We start from the raw sequence: 23,908 nt of genomic DNA, 5'->3' as shown, positions 1-23,908 counted from the left end.
AATACAGTAGACAAAAACTTGTATAAAGAGGTTACATAAAAATATATGTCAATAGATTAAATTTCATCTGGTCTGTTCATCCCATTGGGTTCAAGTGTTTTGCCTTAAGATATTAAAAATCCTTCGCAGGCCTTACGAATACGGTCCCTGTCTGAATAAATTAGTTCTAATGGAATGTGTTCTATGTCCTTGATGGAATTATCTGGAAGGGAGAAGTGGTCTGAACGGCGGTAGGATGTGTGTTTCTGGCTTTTTCTATGTAGTGTCGGTGCTCTCCAAATCTGTCACTGAGCTGGCGTTTAGTTTCGCCGATGTATTGCCTGTTACATTTATTGCACTGGATCATGTAAATCAGATTGGCTATGCCACGCTGATGAGCCCAAACCTCATTTAAAAGATTCATCCTTCAATCAATGACAACAACAATCGTTCAGTTACTAAATGTATAATTAGCGCAAGACATATATAGTCGTCCTCCACAAATTAGCATGGTCGCTTGTTTAGGTGGAGGCAGGATAGAAATTCAGTAAGTTCTTCAGCCCTCCAGATAATTTCCACGAGAAAAGCGAGGAGGTTTCCAAGCTTATTTACCTACGATCTATTTACAAACTGTAAAAGAAGGTTTTAAAACTTTGCAAGAACACGCAATTTACGCAACCTTAATCAATATTTATTAAGGATACTTCATATACTGAACAACTCGTTAGTGGATCTCTTCTTGTGATGTCCAATAATAACTTGGTTTTTTTTTTACTGGTATGTACGATACACCAGCAGAAGTTAATTATATAGCTTTTCTTAATACGATACGTTTCTAATCGGGCCGCATAATACTACAACATGTACAATTCAGGGATTTTGTACAAATAAGGAAAATAAATGTTACTGATACAAAGACTGTAGATAGAGTAATTCATTTATGACACTTGTCAATCATGAGAAATTATCTGATTGTTAGAATCTTATGGGTAACGAGGGAAAAGTGTCGAATTGTGGGGAAGGGAAAAAGGTAGAGGGATTGGGGAGAGTAAGCTCTCTTCCCTTTTCCCTTTCGCGCTCTCCCCCCTCCTCTCCCCTCCTCCTCTCCCTCTCCCCCTCCCCCTCCCCCTCCCCCTCCCTTTGCACCTGTGACTAGATATTTAAAAGGCCAATACTTCTTATTTCTGTAGTGTCGCACTTTCATGCTATTAAGAGTTGTTTTACTTGTGACTGCGTAGATCAAGACAGGATAATAAGGTCTCGGGGCTTTCCACAAGTTGCTCCGCAACGTTTTGGCAACTTCTCGTATTTCGAGCAAATTTTGCATTCTGAGCAATTTTTCTAGTTATCTTCTAGTTCTGAGATATCGAAACAGCTTTTAGTACTTTAAATTGACCTTTCTTTCATATTTCACAATGTCTTAGTTGACAATTTATGAAAATCCTCCCCCCTGGGGCAGATCATGGGCAGCAGTTTTCAAAACCGCTGCCCATCTTCGTCCACCATTTTAAACTTTCTCTAAAGTTTAGAAAAAATTCAAAATGGTGGACGAAGATTCACACTCGACTGAGTGAAGAAGAGGCAGGTACAAAAGTCGGACCGGATCAACTCGGACCGCCAGACCGGGTCGGATCAACTCGGATCGAATAAAAAAATAAAAAAAAAATAAAATTGGACTCGGATCAACTCGGACCATAAAAAGAAAAATAAAATCAATCGGCGTCACTTACCTTTCACCCGCCATTTTGTTTTTTTTTTTCACGAACTCGTGGTTGCGTAAATTAATTTTATTTTTATTAATTTTAATGATACAGTAGTGAGCATCACACACACACTTACACTGAACATTTTCAACTTGAAAAGAGGGGAAACACCATGCCCGCCCGGGACAACGAAAATTTTCGTACCCTACCGGGCGAGAATCGAACTCGCGACCCTCCGAATACTATAAAGATATAAATAATCAGAATCTTATACTTATTTATATTTGACAAAATAGAGTCAAATTGTCGGAAAAGCAACTGTACATGTACGCAACACTTAGGCAAACGATGAAATCTGAGCTTTGAACCTTCAATCTTCGCTTCTATCGTGCCACACTATTCAGAAAAGCTCTTCAGGGGCACCCAACGAGAATATAGTTCAAAACCACTTAAACATAGTATTGTTAAACGTATTTTAGTTTTTAAACGGTAGATATAGGCATATTTTTATCCCCTAAAAATTTTTGATCTGTTCGGATTTTCTAGCTGAAAGTCTAGTGATCCGAAAATTATACGGATCAAAACTTACCTTCTCGAAAATTTCAGCCAGAAAAAAGGGTCCCGAAAATCCTAGGTGACCTTTTAAGGGTAAAAATCCGTCAAAAATGGGCAATTACACCCTTTTTTAGATGTTCGAAAATCCTAGGAGAGGCAGGCAAGCAAGAAATTCTACAACAAATGTTCCGAAAATTCTAGGTCTCAAATCGTCTTCCGAACAGATAATTTTCCGAAAATTGTCGTTGGATGCCCTTGGCTCTTAACAACTGCAGCAATCTATCTATTAAATAATAAGCTTACAACAAAGCCTGAATGTGCCATTTAGCCAAAACATTAGTTCACCGTAAAGTTCCAGGAATTGCTACAAATATTCTGAGAAACATATCATTTTAAAGCTCAAAAGCGGATGGTATAGGGCACAGGCAACCCAGCCTGGTCTCGTACGCGACCTGAATTAGTCTGCTGCCAAGCCACCATAATCCGGTGATAAGCCGTTTAAGGTTTTATAGACCATTTCTGCTTTAAGACTCTGACATCGAGTCTCTAGGTTATCCCAATTTAGTTTTTTTAGTAACTGAAGATCGTCAGCATCATAGTTGGAGAAGGTGAGTACACAAGCTGCACGATTTCGGAGTTTTTGTAACTTATTATATTTAGGTAATACTTTACTACAGCTACCCAATACAACACTACACAACAACAACAACAACGACAACAACATAAGCTTTATTTGCATGACTATAATTATGTATTTACAGGCTAGTATTACAATTTATAACAATGATAATGCAATGCAATGATTACCACAGTTAATCAAGTGTCATCAGCATGATTTGATAACAAATCAGTGCGTAAATCATTACATAATGAGACCAATTTCAACAAATGTGAATTTACGGAAAAGAAAGAAATTATTTTGTTACTTGACATGTCTATTTAACCTTCAAATCTCTTCTTGCCCGACCAACCAAGAGAGCATAAAGCTCTCTCTTGGATAGGCTCGATTAGGGACGGACCATTAGAAAAGTTTTAGGGGGTCGGAATTTTCAAGCCGCAGGAATTTTTTTTTCGTCATTAAATCCCTTGTATGAATTTTTTTTAGGCCATAGCATGAATATTTTTTAGGATTACTTGGCGTGCATGGATTTTTTCTCATTTAATTTTCCCTTGCGGGAATATTTTTTTAATGATGGCTTATATGTTGCAAATATGTAATATATTTTTGTTTTATTACATCTATATAGTGTCTGATCTTAGCTTCACTCAAATTATTAGCATCAAAATCGGGCAGGTCATAATATTCAGATATCTTCAGATTATGGTAAAAGCTATTTTTAGCATTACAGTGAAGTTCTAGCGAGGTACGAAAGGCTTGGTTTAACAATAGTATCCTCGTTTTTACGCAGAAGATACAATACGTAATAAAGGATGTTTTTGTAAATATTAAAAATTAATGGAAATCGTCCTAATTCACTTCTACTTGCAACAGAATCAAATTAAACAGTTCAGTCTGAGAGTAGGATCCTGAGTCAAGGTTTTGCTGCACTTGTTACAGCTCTTCTCTACTGTAAAAAATTTGCGTGAAATCCAACATGGTTACGATTGAAAGGTTAATTTATTGTAAAATCGAGACGAGCGATTCCTTCTATGAGAAATAGTAGAGTAAGTATACGCAGTTCAAATTTAATTGTTACCCTGAGATTGCTGCAAAAATTGATGGGCATTCCGGATCTCAAAAAGCGCTCTATTAAGCACACGTATATAATGTTCCTCGAGATCGCTTGTCAGCGGAGTTTTAAAGGCTTGCAGGATCAAGCCAAGGATCCTAAATAAGTTGTTTGTTGATTGAGTAGGATTTCTGAGTTTTTTCCTAGCATGAGTATTGCCCCTAGTTGTCTCTTTCTTAGTACTCTCTACTTCTCTATACTGATTATCTACGGGGCGTTTTACACCACGCGGGGTTGCTCCTGTTGAATTCTCAGTGCCACCGTTTTGGACAGTACCTGTATCTTTGCCTAAAAAGGCTTGTTCAATCCCCACTTGCTCAGCGTTTTCCAGCAGCACAGAGTCATACGATTTCATCTTGGTTCCCAGACTGAGGGTTCTCTGAAACTGCATGACAGGCTGATTTTGCACTTTTGTTTGATCAGTGGGTGTGTTGTGAATACTTGGGGCATCTTGTAGAGTTCTTAGCTCCAGTTCACCAGTAAATTGTGAGGGAGAAAACAGCTGGTCATCACCTTCATCAAGGATACTGAGCAGATCGTTCTCTGATAAGCTGGAAGAGATTGGGTTGTTTTCATCGCCCAGAATGCTTAAGATGTCTGTTAGATCCTGATCCCATAAACTAGCCGCACTTTGCCCTACTGCAGTTATCTCCATCTCCGTGTTTTGAGCGATGCATCTGGTGATTTAAATGAATATATAAACACGGTAACTGGAAGATTCCTATTCTGCGTACTGGGGCAGGCGCCAGTTTTTTTAGGGCGAAGGAAAATTCTCGAGGGGGCTTGGCCTGTAATAAGATGATTATCGGCGCCTGCTACGTTGGCAGAAGTTCCCGAACACGGAAAAATAAATGATTGTCTCTATCGTGATTTATTATCCCTCTTAGCTGATGCTCGTGGACTCACAACACTTAGGCAATGTTATGACTTCACTTTATCATCAATGAGTCAATTTGTTGATTGTTGTTTGGTATTTTAAATATAATCCGTTGGCAATGCCCCGCTTAAAAAACTACAGACATTTTGGGCCTCGACCTCAACTGTAGATTGCGGAACTTCGGAAGTCGTAGTTTACTCAGACGCATGTACTAACAGCCAGTACCAAAGTTCACCCGAGCATCGCTGGTTGTGTAGAATAAATTATAAGGGTTTGTGTGGAAAGTTTAGTACGTCCTTATGGTCCCTATGTTTTACTTATTGCACGTTTTTGGTGTTTTTCACAGTCTCAGAGCGATTCCAGCGAGTTTTAATTGGCTTTGCCCTTCTTTGGTACCGACTTACTTGTGAACCTGGGCTACCTCTGCAAATGGTCGCGTGTCTTGACGCATTGTGATACAGCTATGCGGAAAAATGAATATCCCCCGCGAAAATGGTTTTCTGCTATAAATTAGTTATTGAATCAGAATTTTCGGATGTACTGCAGGTATACAGAGGACAGGTATACCAACATAATTGTTTTTCGACTAAAAGCAATAGTAATAAGAGTCGTGAATCCCTTCGTAGCAAAAAGACCTGCATGTCGTCGTAGAAGTTTGATGAATGCATGATACCTTCATAACTTTCCTTGAAATACTTAGCCTCACCTTGATTTAGGCCCACTTCCATGCATCTTTGTCTTTCTAGTTTCGTTATTCATAGTCTGTAACTTCAGATTTATACAACCCGGTAGCACACAATCCGGTCTCGTACATGGGACGTGCACGGTAGGCTGGCGTATCGTAGCAGGGGAATCCCGCGGGAACTGTGGTGGCATGTTCTTTCTATTTGTCGCGGAGAAGATACTCCCTATAAAATCCAACTATTTTGAGATTAGATTTACAGTACGAAGAACGCAATTAGATCTTTGTAAATGTTAACATTCCCAGTTATAGGACGTACTGCACTTAATGTCCCTGGGCTATGAAAAGATCCATTCTATCTTCATTTTACTTCTAGTTACAACCAAGTAAACAAACTGACATCAGATTAACAAAAACTCATGAGGGGATTTATCACCCTTTAAATGGACCTTCAATCAGTTTGTTCCCAATTTTTAAAATTTTGATGTGAGGCGACTGAGTGCCGTCAATTAATGGCTTTAAAAACTTTGATATGATATCATAAAATCTGACGAGTAGAAAGCTGCAAAGGCAGTTTAAGTTATTACAAACTTACCTAGCTCTATGACGTCCTCTTTCTTCGATAGTGTGCACTAGCTCAAAACAGAATTTCCCGTATATGAAGAAAATCGAGTTTTTATCTTCAAGTTTATTGTTCTAGCGTTTTCGTTCAACAAAGGAATTTTTTGTTTGTTTGTTAACTTGTTTGTTTAACCTTTGTTTATTCTTCCTTATTCAAATCATGACGGAGCATAAAGCTCTTCCGTCAACTTTTCTTAATTCTTCCACGCGTGCGTACATCTTCAAAATCTCACGCTATGCCCCTGTAACTTCGACCGAAATTGATGACTTGAGCTACTTAAACCTGCAACAGGATCTGACTTCGAAACTGAGCTCCAGAGTCTTAAATCTGCCAATGAGGACCCCCTTAAAGGACTGACATCTGTTCTAAAGTTACTTCTCGAGGAACTGTAGTTTCATTCCTGGTTTAAAGACATTTACACTTGGCTAAATTTGAACAAGTGTGTAGTTGAAAGTGACAGAGGCTCTCTTTTGCTGTTTCTTTTTTTTTGACATAGGCTGTTTAGATAATCTAATCGTTTACGGGTTTGAGTATAAGCGAATTTTCTTTTGTTCGCTCTCTCTCCCTGCCCCTACCCCGTCACTTTTTTTGATGCTGTCCCCTCCAACTGAACGCTTGGGACAGGCTAGTGCAGCTAGGACAAACACAAAATGTTAGTTTATAACCAATTATTAAACGTTTCCGTACCAGTTGTTTAGAGTCATTATTCCAAGGAGGGTTAATCAGAGGCGAGATAAAGGGATCAGGAGGCCACTTACACTCAAGCCAAGTCAAGCGTACCCCCCAAGATTTAATAAATGTATTTATTTTCCAAAGCTGAATCCGATGCTAGTTGTAGATTTCAGATTAATCTCTATATTCTTGCACGCGTAATGAGCCGTAAATTCACACGCGGGGCAGTTAAGAAATTTTTTCCAGCTCGGCCCTGAATTTATGTAAGGTAGATAGATAACACTTTATTTCAACAGGGTGCATAATTATAGTCGCCCTGTCGTCTTCCTTATGGCTATATGAAATTACCAAAATCCTAAAATCCTTAAAATTAACATAGCGCGCGTGCTTGGCCTATAACCTTTATCCGCCCTGTATATAAGTCATATTGAGCCGCTATGAACAACGTGCGTGAATAAAGATTTTTTTCATGATGACGTGTTCAGCTGTGTTTTTCGTCTCGGCTTTATCCTAAGTACTATGAGGTTTTTGGAATTTAGCTCAGGGTGGGGCCAAACCACCCCCAAATGGATAATCAAAACGAGACAATTTCGAATAATTTAAAATAACTTTGCTTGCATTCACTCTTTCCCAACCAAACTTGGCCTGAAAATACGAAACATCAGGCCAATCAAAATCGCTCATAGGATGACACCAAATTTCAAATTATGACGTCATATTTGCTGACCTCATTCATACGTATATTTTAAACTTTTGAATCTCCCAAATTTTTATATTGTTTTTGAAAGAACTATTCAAGGGAAGTTGAAAGCTGAAAATTTTTTTTCAGTATCTCAAATATGAGCTGAGATATGACATTTTGAATTTGGATAAATTCGGAGCACAAAAACGGGGTACCCCCTTTTAAAATAATTCTTAATTTCAGAGTTTTATTAGCCTGCGTAACAAGCGTTTCTGTGCGGTTTAGGAGCAAAGAATGAGGATCAAGAGTCAAAGACCGCGCGAAAAATGACGCAAGTCAAAACCGAAAGTCCCCTTTTGCTCCGAAACCAAACGGAAACGCTTGCTACGCAGGCTAGAGTTTTATTATCGAGTCACCCTTGCTGATTAAGTTACACGTAACTCACCTTTACTGTCGTCAGCCTTTGTGACGTCACTTAATATCATTTGGTCAGCAATCGTAGTCTATCTAGAAAGTTTGGTCGAGAAATAAAAAGAAATGTAAAAAATACGTAAATTTAGCCTTAAGGTATCATCAACCCTCAAGCACCCTCCTCGCGTTGATCGGCGCTAGCGCTTTTGCTCAGTAAATACCACCATAAACCGTACATAACCGTACAGCTTAATAGTTTCAGATTAATGCTTATTCCTTTTAAAAAAATCAAAATATTAACGCGATTTAGAAATGAGAAGCTTTTTGCAAAAGTGGGTGTCCCTGTAAAATTAAGTCCAGGCCAGCCAAAACTAAGCCAATTAAGATTGCATTCGGTTCTTAACACGTTTGACTAATCAAAGAAAGACTATCGTCAACTCGTGGGTGCGTTGTTTACAAAATAATCAATTAGTTATCACCTCTGGTTTTCCCACGGTAAATTTTAGGAAATGATAGAAATTCAGATTATAAATATGCTATCCTTGTTCTGGAAACACACTACTTTTCTTGCTGTTTATTGCACTTTATTTATTTAGGGTATATTTAAAAACAAACAAAAACAAAAAACAGCAAAACAAACAAGCAAAACAAATAAGCAAACAAAGCAAAACAAAAAAGAAAAAAAAAAAAAAGGAAGAGGGGAAAAAGCAGGTCCTTAGCAGAATATGAACCCGGTTCCTTCGGGTTGCCACTACGCCATTGAGGATGAACACCTGATTTGTTGAAAGTCTCAAATATAATGCCTTTGCCGACACAACTCCTCCGGGAAGTAGGACGCAAAACATAAGCTTATGTTTTCTTATCTCGATTTCCGCTGTTATCGATCGAGCCATACTTAACAGATTGAAAAAAGGACTCTAAGCAATCGGATGAAATTAAGGCTAATTGAAACCAGGCTACTGACAGTAAAAAACAATGTAAACGCATTTCATGGCAATGAAAGAACATATGCGATACAAAGCCGACACAACTCCTTCGCGAAGTAGGACGCAACACATAAGCTTATGTTTCTTATCTCGATTTCCGCTGTTATTTTAAAGCTAATGCTCAGAATCACATCCATTTCCCCCTGTGATCTTGGGGAGTCCTTAAGAAGAAGAAGAGGAAGTGCCTTTATTTACCATACATTGATTCATACACCGTAACCTACCACATAACTACAAAGTAGGAGATCAAGCCAGCGTCGAAATTGAAGGAGTCGAAGAGCAAATGCTCATCTTCTCGTCAAGTTTAACGCCTGGACGAGTCAAAGGCTCTTGAATCGTACTTATCTGAAAGATTCCTGCGTGTCTTTGGTAAGACCCAGAGGCACCCAACGAGGATATAGTGCAAAACCACATAAACATAGCATTGTTGAACGTAATTTAGTATTTAAACGATAGATAAAGGCTTATTTTTATTCCCTAAAAATTTTTCATCTGTTCGGATTTCCTAGCTGAAAGTATAGTGATCCGAAAATTATAGGGATCAAAATTTACCTTTTCGAAAATTTCAGCCAGAAAAAAGGCTCCCGAAAATTATAGGTGACCTTTTTAGGGTAAAAATCTGTTAAAAATGGGCAAGTATACCATTTTTTTGATGTTCGAAAATCCTAGGAGAGGCAGGCAAGCAAGAAATTTTACAGAAAATGATCCGAAAATTCTAGATCTCAAATCGTCTTTTTAACAGATAATTTTCCGAAAATTATCGCTAGGTACCCCTGAAGACCTCTATCCTGTAACCGTGCTGTAGCGCACGATGCACGCTCTCAGCGAGGAATTTGATGCCACCCACGAGTTAAAAACCTTGTCTCAGATTTTTGTCAAGTGCGTTTGTTCTTTTGTTATAAGCAGTTGAAGTTAGGGATAGCAAATCATTGGCACCACCTGTGAAAAAACTACTAACTCGAAAACAAAAAAGGAAATCAAAATTCGAAGAAAAGGTTTTTTAGAAAAACTATCCGACAGTAAGTTGGCCAAATTTCAGCCAAACTGGTTTACGGGTTGCCGACTTGGAGTTTAAAACGTACCTCAACTTGCCCTGATTTTCATTTCGAGAAAACAGTGGAAAAAGAGTTTTGGCGGCGTATTACCCGTGACAAGAATATAACAGGTTATAACACCAAAGCTGTCAATGTTGATGCATACCAGAGAAGGGACAACAATAGTGACACAGCAGGAAAAGGTTAAAAAGGGAAACCCGGCAACAGATGAACAATTTATTTCAAAGGCTCTGCGCTGTTCGATCCTTTCTGTTGTCTAGAAAGCATTATTACACTGTTATTACTCACTTATTTGCAACGTGCAGTTTTCATTTTTGCACCGGACAAGCCAAGTTGAACCAAGCCTACTTTTACTCGATACATTTTCTAAAAGTCCGATACTTCCCTGGAAATATTGATAACAAACCGCTTCCTGGAGTTTTTCTTGAAGCTTCTCTCCCGCTACAATAGACTTTCAAAACAGTCCTTCGTCCGATTTTTTTTGTCGCTCGCCTGACCGCTTCGCGGCCAAAAAAGCTTGTCCCGCTCGCTAAGAAACTCGTTAAACTCGATTCCGCGGTGGTTCCAATGGTTTTTCAGGAGCTTTGTCATCTTGTAGCCATTTTTCTTGATTGTAGTAGTAGTTGCCCTTGTCGCTCTCTGCTAATTTCAAAGCCTACTCTTTGCAAAACGATTTTGTCGTCTTCTTTCGTCTTGGAGTCGTGTATGAAAACAGAGAAGCTTTTTTTTCTCCTTTGGAGGCATTCACTTCCAAAATCCAGGGAAAAACAGTGAGTACTATACTTGTAGACCACGATTTCTGTCAAATAGCGTGATTAGCTTGGTTCAACAGCGGCATGCGTATCAAGTATGACAGGACTTGTCAACGATCAATTAAAAGTAATTAGCATAGAAAAAATTTTTGCGCTCCATAAGACTGCACAGAAAAAACATTTTTTCATGGGATTTTTTTTAAAAGAAAGCTCTTGATTAGCTCTATTTAATCATTTAAAAATTGCAAATTTCGAAAAATTATGATTTTTTACCCTGGATGATACCTTAATAAGCCCTTTGGGGGGTGGTTTGGCCCCGAATCGTTGAAACGTATGCTGTGTAGACTGAAATTGGTATAGGTAATAGCATGATTTGTAGAGATATTTGGCATAAATACCACAAGTGATATTTCGAAATTGTTATACATAATTTCACGAGCCGTTAGGCGAGTGAAAGTTAAGACATTTTTGAAATATCACTAGTGGTATTTATGCCAAAAATAACGTACAAATCATGCTATTATTTGTTTATACTACTACCCACAACACGTTTGCAATTTTCGCATGTAGTTATTTTAAATTAAGCTGAAATACCACTGTCTAAGTCAATAAAATTGCAGAAATTTCTCATGTGGTAGTATAACTCTTGCAATAACAAGACAAATTACACCGCAAGAAGATGACGGCCTACTGTAAAGACAACCATTGTTTTAACTATTGTTTACGAATGACAGACGAAAGACAAAGGGCCACAAAGGTCAAATTTTAAATATGATGAATCCACTGCATCTGATCTTTAGAAAAACCATCTGAGTTTTGCTGGACAGCACAGAACTTTACCCTATAATCGACCAGGAGAAACAAAAAATCAAACAAATTTACGTTTGAAACCTTATGACCACCGGATTTATTGTGTAAACATTGATTTACGTCATCAGTATGGAGTCGCTGAGTCACAGACGTTCCTCCTCGCGAAACGGCGGCGAAGAGCGAAAAGAAACGGCTGTTTTCGCAGGCTAGCTAAGCATGAACAAAATTCCTAACCAAAAAAATAATGTAATAAATAATTTAAATATCAAGATTAAAAAAGCTAAAAAATTCTGTCTATTTTAAAACTCCTGAGACGTTAATTTACTCGAATTTACTCATAAATAGAACTTAAATAAGCTTAGTACTTTAAGATAATAAGTTAAAAAATCATATTAAGTCATTTAAAACTGTTAGACGGGAATTAAATTTACACTTGACTAAATCAAAGTAATTTCTTTTGAACTTCTTTACATCAGAAGAGCGGACTAAATCTGATCGCCGCTGATATTATTCCAAAGTTTAACTGCATTGTTAAAGAACATTCGCTTCATGCTAGCGGTACGTGGGGTAGTACTTGGTGTAAGACTGCCCAAAATGTCCCGGGCCACCGCCCATACTGTTAAAGCTGTAGTAGTACCTGTGGTACCTGCAGTAGCTGTGTAGTACCTCTAGTACCTGTAGTAGCTGTAGTACCTGTAGTAGCTGTAGTAGCTGTAGTACATGTAGTACGTGTAGTAGCCGTAGTAGCTGTAGTACCTGTGGTACCTGTAGTAGCTGTAGTAGTAGTTGTAGTACCTGTAGTAGCTGTAGTAGCTGTAGTACGTGTAGTACCTGTAGTAGCTGTAGTAGCTATAGTAGCCCTGTAGTACCTGTAGTAGCTGTAGTACCTGTATTACCTGTAGTACCTGTAGTAGCTGTAGTAGCTGTAGTAGCTGTAGTACCTGTAGTACGTGTAGTAGCCGTAGTAGTTGTAGTGCCTGTAGTAGCTGTAGTAGCTGTAGTAGTAGTTGTAGTACCTGTAGTAGCTATAGTAGCTGTAGTACCTGTAGTACGTGTAGTACCTGTAGTAGCTGTAGTACAAGTAGTAGCCGTAGTACCTGTAGTAGCTGTAGTAGCTGTAGTACGTGTAGTAGCCGTAGTACCTGTAGTACCTGTAGTACCTGTAGTAGCTGTAGTACCTGTAGTAGCTGTAGTACCTGCAGTAGCTGTAGTAGGTGTAGTAGCTGTAGTACGTGTAGTAGCCGTAGTACCTGTAGTACCTGTAGTACCTGTAGTACGTGTAGTAGCCGTAGTACCTGTAGTACCTGTAGTACCTGTAGTACCTGTAGTACCTGTAGTAGCTGTAGTACCTGTAGTACCTGTAGTAGCTGTAGTAGCTGTAGTAGCTGTAGTACGTGTAGTAGCCGTAGTACCTGTAGTAGCTGTAGTAGCTGTAGTACGTGTAGTAGCCGTAGTACCTGTAGTAACTGTAGTACCTGTAGTAGCTGTAGTACCTGTAGTAGCTGTAGTAGCTGTAGTACCCGTAGTACCTGTAGTACCTGTAGTAGCTGTAGTAGCTGTAGTAGCTGTAGTAGCTGTAGTAGCTGTAGTACCTGTACTAGCTGTAGTAGCTGTAGTACCTGTAGTAGTAGTAGTAGCTGTAGTAGTTGTAGTATCGGTAGTACCTGTAGCAGCTGTAGTAGCTGTAGTAGCTGTAGTAGCTGTAGCACCTGTAGTACCTGTAGTACCTGTAGTGACTGTAGTACCTGTAGTAGCTCTAGTACCTGTAGTAGCTGTAGTACCTGTAGTAGCTGTAGTAGCTGTAGTAGCTGTAGTACGTGTAGTAGCCGTAGTACCTGTAGTAGCTGTAGTACGTGTAGTAGCCGTAGTACCTGTAGTAACTGTAGTACCTGTAGTACCTGTAGTAGCTGTAGTAGCTGTAGTAGCTGTAGTACCTGTAGTAGCTGTAGTAGCTGTAGTACCCGTAGTACCTGTAGTACCTGTAGTAACTGTAGTAGCTGTAGTACCTGTAGTATCTGTAGTAGCTGTAGTAGCTATAGTACCTGTAGTAGCTGTAGTACCTGTAGTACCTGTAGTACCTGTAGTAGCTGTAGTAGCTGTAGTACCTGTAGTACCTGTAGTAGCTGTAGTACCTATAGTACCTGTAGTAGCTGTAGTACCTGTAGTACCTGTAGTACCTGTAGTAGCTGTAGTACGTGTAGTAGCTGTAGTAGCTGTAATACCTGTAGTAGGTGTAGTGCCTGTAGTAGCTGTAGTAGCTGTAGTACGTGTAGTACCTGTAGTAGGTGTAGCACCTGTAGCAGGTGTAGTAGCTGTAGTAGCTGTAGCAGCTGTAGTACCTGTAGCAGGTGTAGCACCTGTAGCAGGTGTAGTAGCTGTAGTAGCTGTAGTATCTGTAGTAGCTGTAGTAGCTGTAGTAGCTGTAGTAGGTGTAGTACCTGTAGTACCTGTAGTATCTGTAGTAGGTGTAGTAGGTGTAGTAGCTGTAGTAGGTTTAATAGGTGTAGTACCCGTAGTACCTGTAGTATCTGTAGCAGTTGTAGTAGCTGTGGTATCTGGAGTAGCTGTAGCAGCCTTAGTAGGGGCGTCCAGTGGTGTAAGGAATTGTAAAGATTCCTTTCTACCTTCCAGCAAATTTTCCAAGCATTTTTATCGACTAGTCTCACTTTAGTCAATCGACCAAACTTGGATAATTATTAGGCGTAAGGCAGTGAAACCGAGTCCATACTCAAAGGGATTGATATAAACTACGGACGATTTAATGGGCGAGAGAATATATAGAATATAAACGTAGGTATGTGAGTCCTGAATGGAACCTTCTACAAAGTACAAAAGACGATTTGCACAAGCTTATGAAAGGAACATCAAGGTTCACACACATTTGATGAAGTTAGTGATATGTAGGAATATTTTCTAGCTTTTATATTTTTACGCAGCCTATCTTGTTCTTATGACTGTGGTGTCCCATGCTCAATTGCACAAAATTGACCCGGCGAGGCTACCAGGGGCACCCAAAGACAATTTTCTGCTAAATATCTGTTCGGAGAAGCAAATATTGACAAGAATTTTCTTTTGCTTGAGGAAGACTAAAAATTCCTAGATGGACCTTCCATTCATTTACAATTTTCGATGCTTTATACCTAATAAATTCCCTACGAATTCTGATTTTTAATGTTTCAAAATCAGTTCCCAGGTTACAATATTTTTCTTAAAAAATGGTCACCTAAAGAAATTTTGGGATTCTAAAAAGTGATGGGGAGAGGTAACCAGAAAAATCCTCACTTGCGTAAATCGTTAAATTGCAACTAAAATTTTCGCAAAAGTAACACTGAAGCCTTTGTAATTGTGAAAACTGACTTAAGTTCCTCTAGGATGACCGGTCAGACCGGGAGGGCTTTCCATAAGTTGCTCGAGATTTTCCAAAAAGTTTCACATTATTTCTCAAAAAAATGCTCAAAAGTTGCCAAAAACATAAAAGTTTCAGCTATTCCACACTTGGTAGTATTGTTCGGCTAGAGTGTGTACTATGTTGAAAGACAAGCCCTGTTGGTGGGTTCCCTAGTATTAACATGCGCAAGGATGTAGTTCAAGAGGGTCCAGTGGTGCCTAACCCTGACCTAAAAGAATGACATGTCTTTGTTTCCCGCAACCAATTATGAAAGACCTTCCGAGCAGCTCCTACAATACTCGTTCATGACATCACCCATTATTATAACCAGTTAAAAAAGTAAGTTCCTGCAAAGAAAATAAGTGAGTTCCTCCATATCTAGTGGGCGTCTCTCTTATACAATAGGAATATTGGCTTGCCCTCTCTATACCCACCTGATTGACTCATGTAGAGACTATTACGTGTTCAAACTGAAGGCGAGCTCTCCATTCAGCAAGTTTAATAGAGCGCTACACCTCTGTTAGCGATTGATGAAGTAGAGAAAGTCCAGCGCTGCGCTGCGACTGCCCTCTGAAGTTTTGGCATTGCTTGTGTCTTGGGTGTCTTGTGATCTTATTACATTGCTTTCCGATCCAGCCCAGATCTAGTTTCCAGTCCTGTTTTTGGGTGCTTGGCCACTATATTTCGCGTTATACTACGCATTAAAAATGTTTTTACAAGCTTAATTACATCAATTCCGTCCAGTGAATGCCTTTAGTTGTAAAAAATGTCCAAGTTTGAAAAGACAATGGTGTCATCGGAAAACTGTTATAAGCCACCTTAAATCGACAATGATAACTAATATAAAAGAGAAGGCCCTTCAGGCGTTTTCTAGTATTCGGAAGCAGACACGACAGTTCTTAATAAACTTAACCTTCATACCGCATCCCAAATTTCTTGACACAATCATATTCACTGGATATCCCCCATGTTAAGGGGTAAGGTAAGGGTAAGGTAAGGTAAGGTAAGGTAAGGTAAGAGGGATGTGCACCGAGCAAGATTTTAAAAGTGGGATAGTTCCCCAATAGAAAAAAATTCACCTCAAATTCTTTAAACGTTATTTACAAGTAAACAATAAGGCCTCTAACATAGCTTGCCGAGCTGAACTTGGTAGATTGCCGCTGCTTATCCCGAGAAATCAAAACATTATAAACTATTTTGTTTATCTAACCACCAACGATAAGGACTCTATAGTCAAACAGTCTTTCCTTATGTCAAAGAATCTACATTCTATGAATAATTCCGGATATTATTGCAAATTCATAAACATGTTTGAACAATACAATCTCATCAGTTTAGATACAGAATCTTTAGATAATGATAAAATTGGACGATATACCACAGAAATGAGAGACAAATATCCGGTATCTTTTTTGCGACACAGTCTTGAAAATTAAAAAAAATTTGAATTTTATAAAACTATTAAAGATAAATATTCTACAACTGATTATCTCTACCAGGTAAGACATTATGATGAATGACAACATTTTGGTTAAGTTTAAAATAAGTAATCACAAACTTCTGATTGTACAAGGTCGATACCAAATAGATCATTTGTCAAGAGAACATAGATCAGCAGGTAGACGATAAGATTCATTTCTTCTACCACAAAAAAAAAACAACAACAACACAGTACAGAGACAGGCATTCATTAATCAAATCAATCGAATAACACCGGACTTTGACAAGAAATCATCTCTAGAAAGCATGAAACTGATAAAGGATTCGAAGAACCATGATGTAAACGAGTTAGTTATGGAGTTTATTTCCTCCTGTATGAAAATACATGATTCAATGTTAGTAATGCAGTTATTTTTTTTTTGGTTCATTGTTGGTGTTGTTTGTTTTATATTTCGATTGTAATAGGTATGTTTTTGCAATACTGTACAATGATGCGGTCATGCAAAACTATTACTATACTACACCTACCACACGTACTACAAATACTACAGCTACTACAGGTACTACGCGTACTACAGGTACTACAGCTACTACAGCTACTACAGCTACTACAGGTACTACAGCTACTACAGCTACTACACGTACTACAGGTACTACAGCTACCACAGCTAGTACAGGTACTACAACTACTACAGCTACTACAGCTACTACAGGTACTACAACTACTACACGTACTACACGTACTACAGCTACTACAGCTACTACGGCTACTACAGGTACTACAGGTACCACAGCTACTACAGCTACTACAGCTACTACAGCTACTACAGCTACTACAGCTACTACAGGTACTACGGCTACTACACGTACTACAGGTACTACAGCTACTACAGCTACTACAGGTACTACAGCTACTACAGGTACTACGGCTACTACACGTACTACAGCTACTACAGCTACTACAGCTACTACAGGTACTACAGCTACTACAGCTACTACAGCTACTACAGCTACTACAGCTACCACAGGCACTACAGCTACTACAGGTACTACAGGTACTACAGCTACTACAGATACTACAGGTACAACAGCTACTACAGCTACTACAGCTACTACAGCTACTACAGGTACTATAGGTACTACGGCTACTACAGGTACTACGGCTACTACACGTACTACAGCTACTACAGGTACTACAGCCACTACAGCTACTACAGCTACTACACGTACTACAGGTACTACAGCTGCTACAGCTACTACAGCTACTACACCTACTACAGGTACTACAACTACTACAGCTACTACAGCTACTACAGGTACTACAGGTACTACAGGTACTACACCTACTACAGCTACTACAGCTACTACAGCTACTACAGCTACTACCGCTACTACAGCTACTACAGCTACTACAGCTACTACTGCTACTACAGGTACTACAGCTACTACAACTACTACAGCTACTACAGCTACTACAGCTACTACAGCTACCACAGGAACTACAGCTACTACAGCTACTACAGCTACTACAGCTACTACAGCTACTACAGCTGCTACAGCTACTACTGCTACTACAAGTACTACAGGTACTACAGCTACTACAGCTACTAAAGCTACCACAGGTACTACAGTTACCACAGGTACCAGGGACCGCGGAGCAAGGTGAAAAGTGGGAGGGCTGACAATTGAAAATAATTTTTTCATATTGAAAATCAAGAGACTATAAAGGGGAGAGAGAGGCCATCCCCCATATACACCCTATTCCATAGGTAATTCGTCTCGAGTTATTTTTAGAATCGGGATAAAGTTACCTCGCGCGAGGTGTGGATGTTTCGTGGAGGTTTCGCATGACCAAACGCCGTGCAAAACAAGTCGGGCGAGAGGCAATGAAAGCGTAAAAAGATCGAAAGCATTCCTGAATATTGAAACGAAATGAGTCGGCGCTCACCTGGGAAAAAGGAATCGCTGGACTCTTTGACAACCCGTGAAATCAGTTTAACTCGAAGTTGTCGTAACCTCAGTGCTTTAATAAAATGAGAAATTTCGCCGGAGTATTGAAACCGGTCGTTTGCACAATTTAGGGGGTTCAAGATCCAACGACGCGGACGACAACTAGAACATCAAAAAAACAATAGGTTTAATTAGCAAAAAAACAACTTCGTACGTGCAACACACTTTTTTGTTCATTTCTTTCCCGTTTTTGCACGACTACGACGTGAAAATGCCTAATTTCGCGTTTTATTGAGGACGTAAATAAGCAACGACGAAATTTTATTTCTCTTTCTGAGCTTGAATATGGTCCCTTGAAATTCAGCTTTAGGAGGGTTCGCCTACAGTTGACAAAGTAGGTGGGTAGGAATAATCGCTATAAAGACTGAAAAAAATAAACATCAAACCAGAAATTGCTCCCTTCAAACTGTAAATTATAAATGATCCTGAGAGAATATTCAGTGTGTTAAGGATTTCCCTGCTCTACTGTTAGCTCTATACAAGAGAGGAAGGGCGATTCTTTTTTAATTTCGGTTTCGCTGACACAGCTTTCGCAGAAATCTCACTGTAGTCGTTTTCGTCGACAAAAGGAATAGCAAAATCGCTCTCCGCGTCTTCCCCCATTTTGTTCTGCGTCATTTCGTGAAGGACGCGTGGCTCTCAGCGTGGGTCATCCACGTGGAACAAATTCGCGCTATGTGATTGGCTGTTGTTTAATCCCCCTCGAGATCTGTGGTGTTAAAAATAACTCGAGACGAATTACCTATGGAATAGGGTGTATATGGGGGATGGCCTCTCTGTCCCCTTTATAGTCTCTTGTGAAAATCGACAAAAGGAATAAAATCATAGTATTTGATTTATTATTTATTATATCATAGTTATTATACAGTCTATGAAATTCAACTTTATTTATAAATAAATAATGTGTTTATTATCCTTTTGTAGCTAATGCTAAATTACAGGATTGCTGACAATAAGTAGAATATTATAAATAGAATAAATATATAACCCATCACCAAAAATCCAATTACTCTTAACGAATATTAGTCAGAAACAACTCGCACTTCCAAAAAATGAAACTTTTAACAATATATTGAAATGTTTACTGGTCAAACTCAAACTCACCGTTTTCACTGAATCTGAGCTTACAGTTCAGATTCAATGCAAGAAAAGACGCGATCACAATTTTAGTATAGAAAATACTACACTGAAGTGATCTGAAAAATTTCTAACTATGACCGTTCACTGTTCAAGTAATGTAATTCTTCTTGCCATCGAATATTTCATTGATTCGAAAGGAGAAAGACAAAATATAAAACTTTTATCAACTCAAAACAACTACTCACCTTCGTTTGGCTTGAAAAAGCTAGTAATTTTCTTCATTTCGTCTGATAAAACTGATAAAAAACTCTGCCGGAGCTGGAAGTACAAAACACGCTGCCGAACGATGCGAAGGGGTGGCCAAGGCATGGCGTTTGATCAAGGGGCAAGTCGGCCCCAGGGTACAATTACCGCGAAAAGCACAGGAGCCACACAAAATGCCTGGCGTTTGAAATTAAAGAAAATACAGAGAATATAGCTGAATGACGGAAAAAAACTTATTTCAAGTCTTTTTTTAATTTTAATTATTTTTCTTTTTAGTGCAAAAAGTGGGGGCGGAGGTGCAAAAAAGTGGTGGGGCCGCGGCCCTACCAGCCCCTCCCCCTCCGCGGTCCCTGGGTACTACAGCTACTACAGCTACTACAGCTACTACAGGTACTACAGCTGCTACAGCTACTACACCTACTACAGCTACTACAGCTACTACAGGTACTACGGCTACTACACGTACTACAGCTACTACAGGTACTACAGCTACTACAGCTACTACACGTACTACAGCTACTACAGGTACTACAGCCACTACAGCTACTACAGCTACTACACGTACTACAGGTACTACAGCTGCTACAGCTACTACAGCTACTACACCTACTACAGGTACTACAACTACTACAGGTACTACAACTACTTCAGGTACTACAGCTACTACAGCTACTACAGCTACTACAGCTACCACAGGTACTACAGCTACTACAGCTACTACAGCTACTACAGGTACTACCGCTACTACAGCTACTACAGCTGCTACAGCTACTACTGCTACTACAAGTACTACAGGTACTACAGCTACAACAGCTACTACAGCTACCACAGGTAATACAGTTACCACAGGTACTACAGCTACTACAGGTACTACAGGTACTACAGGTACTACAGCTGCTACAGCTACTACACCTACTACAGGTACTACAACTACTACAGGTACTACAGCTACTACAGGTACTACAGCTACTACAGGTACTACAGGTACTACACCTACTACAGCTACTACAGCTACTACAGCTACTACAGGTACTACCGCTACTACAGTTACTACAGCTACTACAGCTACTACTGCTACTACAGGTACTACAGCTACTACAGCTCTACAGGTACTACAGCTACTACAGCTACTACAGGTACTACTGCTACTACAGGTACTACAGCTACTACAGCTACTACAGCTACTACAGGTACTACAGCTAATACAGGTACTACAGCTACTACAGGTACTACAGCTACTACAGCTACTACAGCTACTACAGGTACTACAACTACTACTGCTACTACAGGTACTACAGCTACTACAGCTACTACAGGTACTACAGGGCTACTACAGCTACTACACGTACTACACGTACTACAGCCACTACAGCTACTACAGGTACTACAACTACTACTACAGCTACTACAGGTACTACAGGTACTACAGCTACTACGGCTACTACACGTACTACATGTACTACAGCTACTGCAGCTACTACAGGTACTACAGCTACTACAGGTACTACAGGGCTACTACAACTACTACAGCTACTACAGCTACTACAGGTACTACACGTACTACAGCTACTATAGGTACTACAACAGCTACTACAGGTACTACAGCTACTACAGGTACTAGAGGTACTACACAGCTACTGCAGGTACCACAGGTACTACTACAGCTTTAACAGTATGGGCGGTGGCCCGGGACATTTTGGGCAGTCTTACACCAAGTACTACCCGGTACGTGGAATAGGAAGGTGATAAGGCAATCGAGACCTGGTATCATGAGACTTATGATATTTCAAAGATAACAGTTTCTCAGAGGGATGATCCGGTGCACATCTACCAAGGATGTTTTTGAGCAGAAGTAGTCTTCTCTCAGTACAGATTTGATTAATGGGTAGCAACCCAATTGAACCTTAAAAATCTCATCCAATAAAAGCTAATAATCCTGCATTACAACTTCCCCAAAAGGAGACACAGCACTCAAGAATAGGTTTAACCCTCGGGCGTACATGCAAATTCATACCCCCACCGTGGTACAAGGGAGAGGGGGATGGATGGAACCCCTCTAGAGTGTTTGATACGTTGCCGGTATTTCGAAACGATTTTACCCTAAGTGTACCCTGCGAGCAGAGGCCCTTCGATCTTCCTGGGTACCCTAAGTGGAAAGCCTTTGATTAACAATGGTCGCCGTCTTGGCCGCCATCTTGGATTTTACCAAGAATTAGAAATCAGGTTAAAACCACGAGAAATGGTGATTTTTTGTGTTTGAGTTGAAAAATAACACATAAATAGGCACTTTGCATGCTTTTAGCCACAAGATTTACTTTTATTGTTGAAGAAAAAAGTGCAAAAAACATGTACTTTCACTCAAAACTGGCTTGACCACCTCCTACTTATGGCGTCATATCTCGTAACCATAGAAACTGACCATCACTGAACTTGACTCAAAATGCGCGCGAGAGATGAATGAACAGCTACTGGAAACATCAGGTGCTGATGTTTTATCCTCTAGGAGAAAACTCAGAAAAACCTTAGCGGGGCCCGGGTGGCATCCACCCCCCCTCCCCCCTTGTACGTCCGAGGGTTAATACTAGCATTAAATAAATGAATGGGGATTCAATACAAGCTTTTCAATCTGACAAAACTGAACACAGAGAAATTCTCTTAAAATATTCACTGCTCATTACGTATGTAGGAATGCCGATATGAATTTGATGCCAGTTACGGCCAACGTGGGTGTGGCTCAAGCTTACACTTACCCCCAAAGGAGTCCATATTTAATATAACAGACATCTAAATAGGAGTTAGGGATCTAAATAAATGCACGGGATGTTGTGTTCCTTTTTAAAAGTTAGATTTCCGTAAAGTCAGTATCATAGCATTTTTCTAGTGTAAATTTCTTTATGTACATGTACAGCCCTAAGCGGTTCCTTGATTGGCAAATATAGTGACGTCCCAAAGACCATAAGTGAGACCAGAATCTGCAATTTACACCCTCAGGAGCCCATAACCGGAAGCTAGCAACTCCCATACTAGCTAGGCCTATGTCACGGCGTTTTTACGGACCAGTTTATTTTTAGATACATTTGAGGGCACTTTTTCCCGCGAAAATAGAATCTCCACCATGTCTATGAGCGCATTCGAAGTATAAGATATCAAAAACGAAAACTAAACGTTATTAAAAGGCAAAAAATATCATTTTTAGGTCTGTAGGTTTTGCTGACTGGTTTGTTGAATTTTAAGAGATATTCAAAATTTGCGCCAAAACCTTTCTAAAAATGAACTGGTACGTGAAAACGCCGTGACATGAGCGCATGGAAGTTGCTCGCTCCGAAACCTCACTTTTATATGGGAGTCGTCCCGGGGTCCGAGCATGAACGTGATTTCAGTGGAGGTTAATTATAGATTGCGACTCGCTAACGGAAAAACATTGGTCAACCGAGGGGAAACTAGGGAATGAAGGCAGGGAAGAAGGGAGGTAGTGCAGTTTATTTTGTACCAGGCGTCTCCGCCTAATATCGCAAACTAAGTATTGATTAATAGTGTCAAATGGTACCAAATTAAGTAATTATGGATGAAGAGATTTCAAATTCATAAAAACAGACGTCAACACCTGTATAATGTGAATATACATCATCATCTTCATCTTCACGAGATCAAACGGGGCCGATCAATTAGTTTCATTGTCGGGATCAAGGAAGGCCGAGTACCAGAGCCGAGTGATTAGAGGGTGGATACTGAACAGCGTATCAGAGTGTCACAATTTTTAAAGGCATTATGTTAAACAAGACTTTGCCGGTATCTCTTTACTTTTGTTCTTTATTTAATTTTTTTTAAATAAATAATTTCTTTGTCTTAAAAAATTAATACAATTCTTCTATATCAAAGTTCCTTAGGCAACTGTAATTTAAATAACATAGATAGTCCTATATAACATATCTTCAGTGGATTTTACGTCGAGATTTCTGGTGAGAAAGGTAACTACATGCAGCGCTGAGAATAATGGACGCAGAAAAATGATTCGGTGTGAGCAGGTGTACATGAGAGAACATCATTTTATGGATCATAAACAAATGCCACTGGCAGTTCCACTAAAGTCCATTTCCAGACAGTTTGTCCTGTTGAGACGTCACATCTCTGTACCAGTCCTCTGTGATAATATAACACTGAACGGCAATAATGGGGACAATCAGGACACACAGCTTTAGACAGGAACCGT

The 23,908-nt window shown here is 39.6% G+C and overlaps 1 protein-coding gene across 1 annotated transcript; it reads right to left on the bottom strand.

Moving 5' to 3' along the window:
- Nucleotides 1-3,902: 3,902 nt before the first annotated feature.
- Nucleotides 3,903-6,380, bottom strand: LOC140948790 (uncharacterized). Its single transcript, XM_073398056.1, has 2 exons — nucleotides 5,551-6,380; nucleotides 3,903-4,644 (listed from the first exon to the last, which is right to left on the bottom strand). Exons 1-2 carry the CDS (start codon nucleotides 5,718-5,720, stop codon nucleotides 3,924-3,926), a joined length of 891 nt encoding a protein of 296 aa, XP_073254157.1. The 5' UTR covers nucleotides 5,721-6,380; the 3' UTR covers nucleotides 3,903-3,923.
- Nucleotides 6,381-23,908: the final 17,528 nt, after the last annotated feature.

The sequence above is a fragment of the Porites lutea genome, chromosome 9 (genome assembly GCF_958299795.1).
Source record: "Porites lutea chromosome 9, jaPorLute2.1, whole genome shotgun sequence".
NCBI lineage: Eukaryota > Metazoa > Cnidaria > Anthozoa > Scleractinia > Poritidae > Porites > Porites lutea.
Note: the sequence above shows the minus strand (reverse complement) of the source record. Positions and strands in the feature narration are given on the sequence as shown.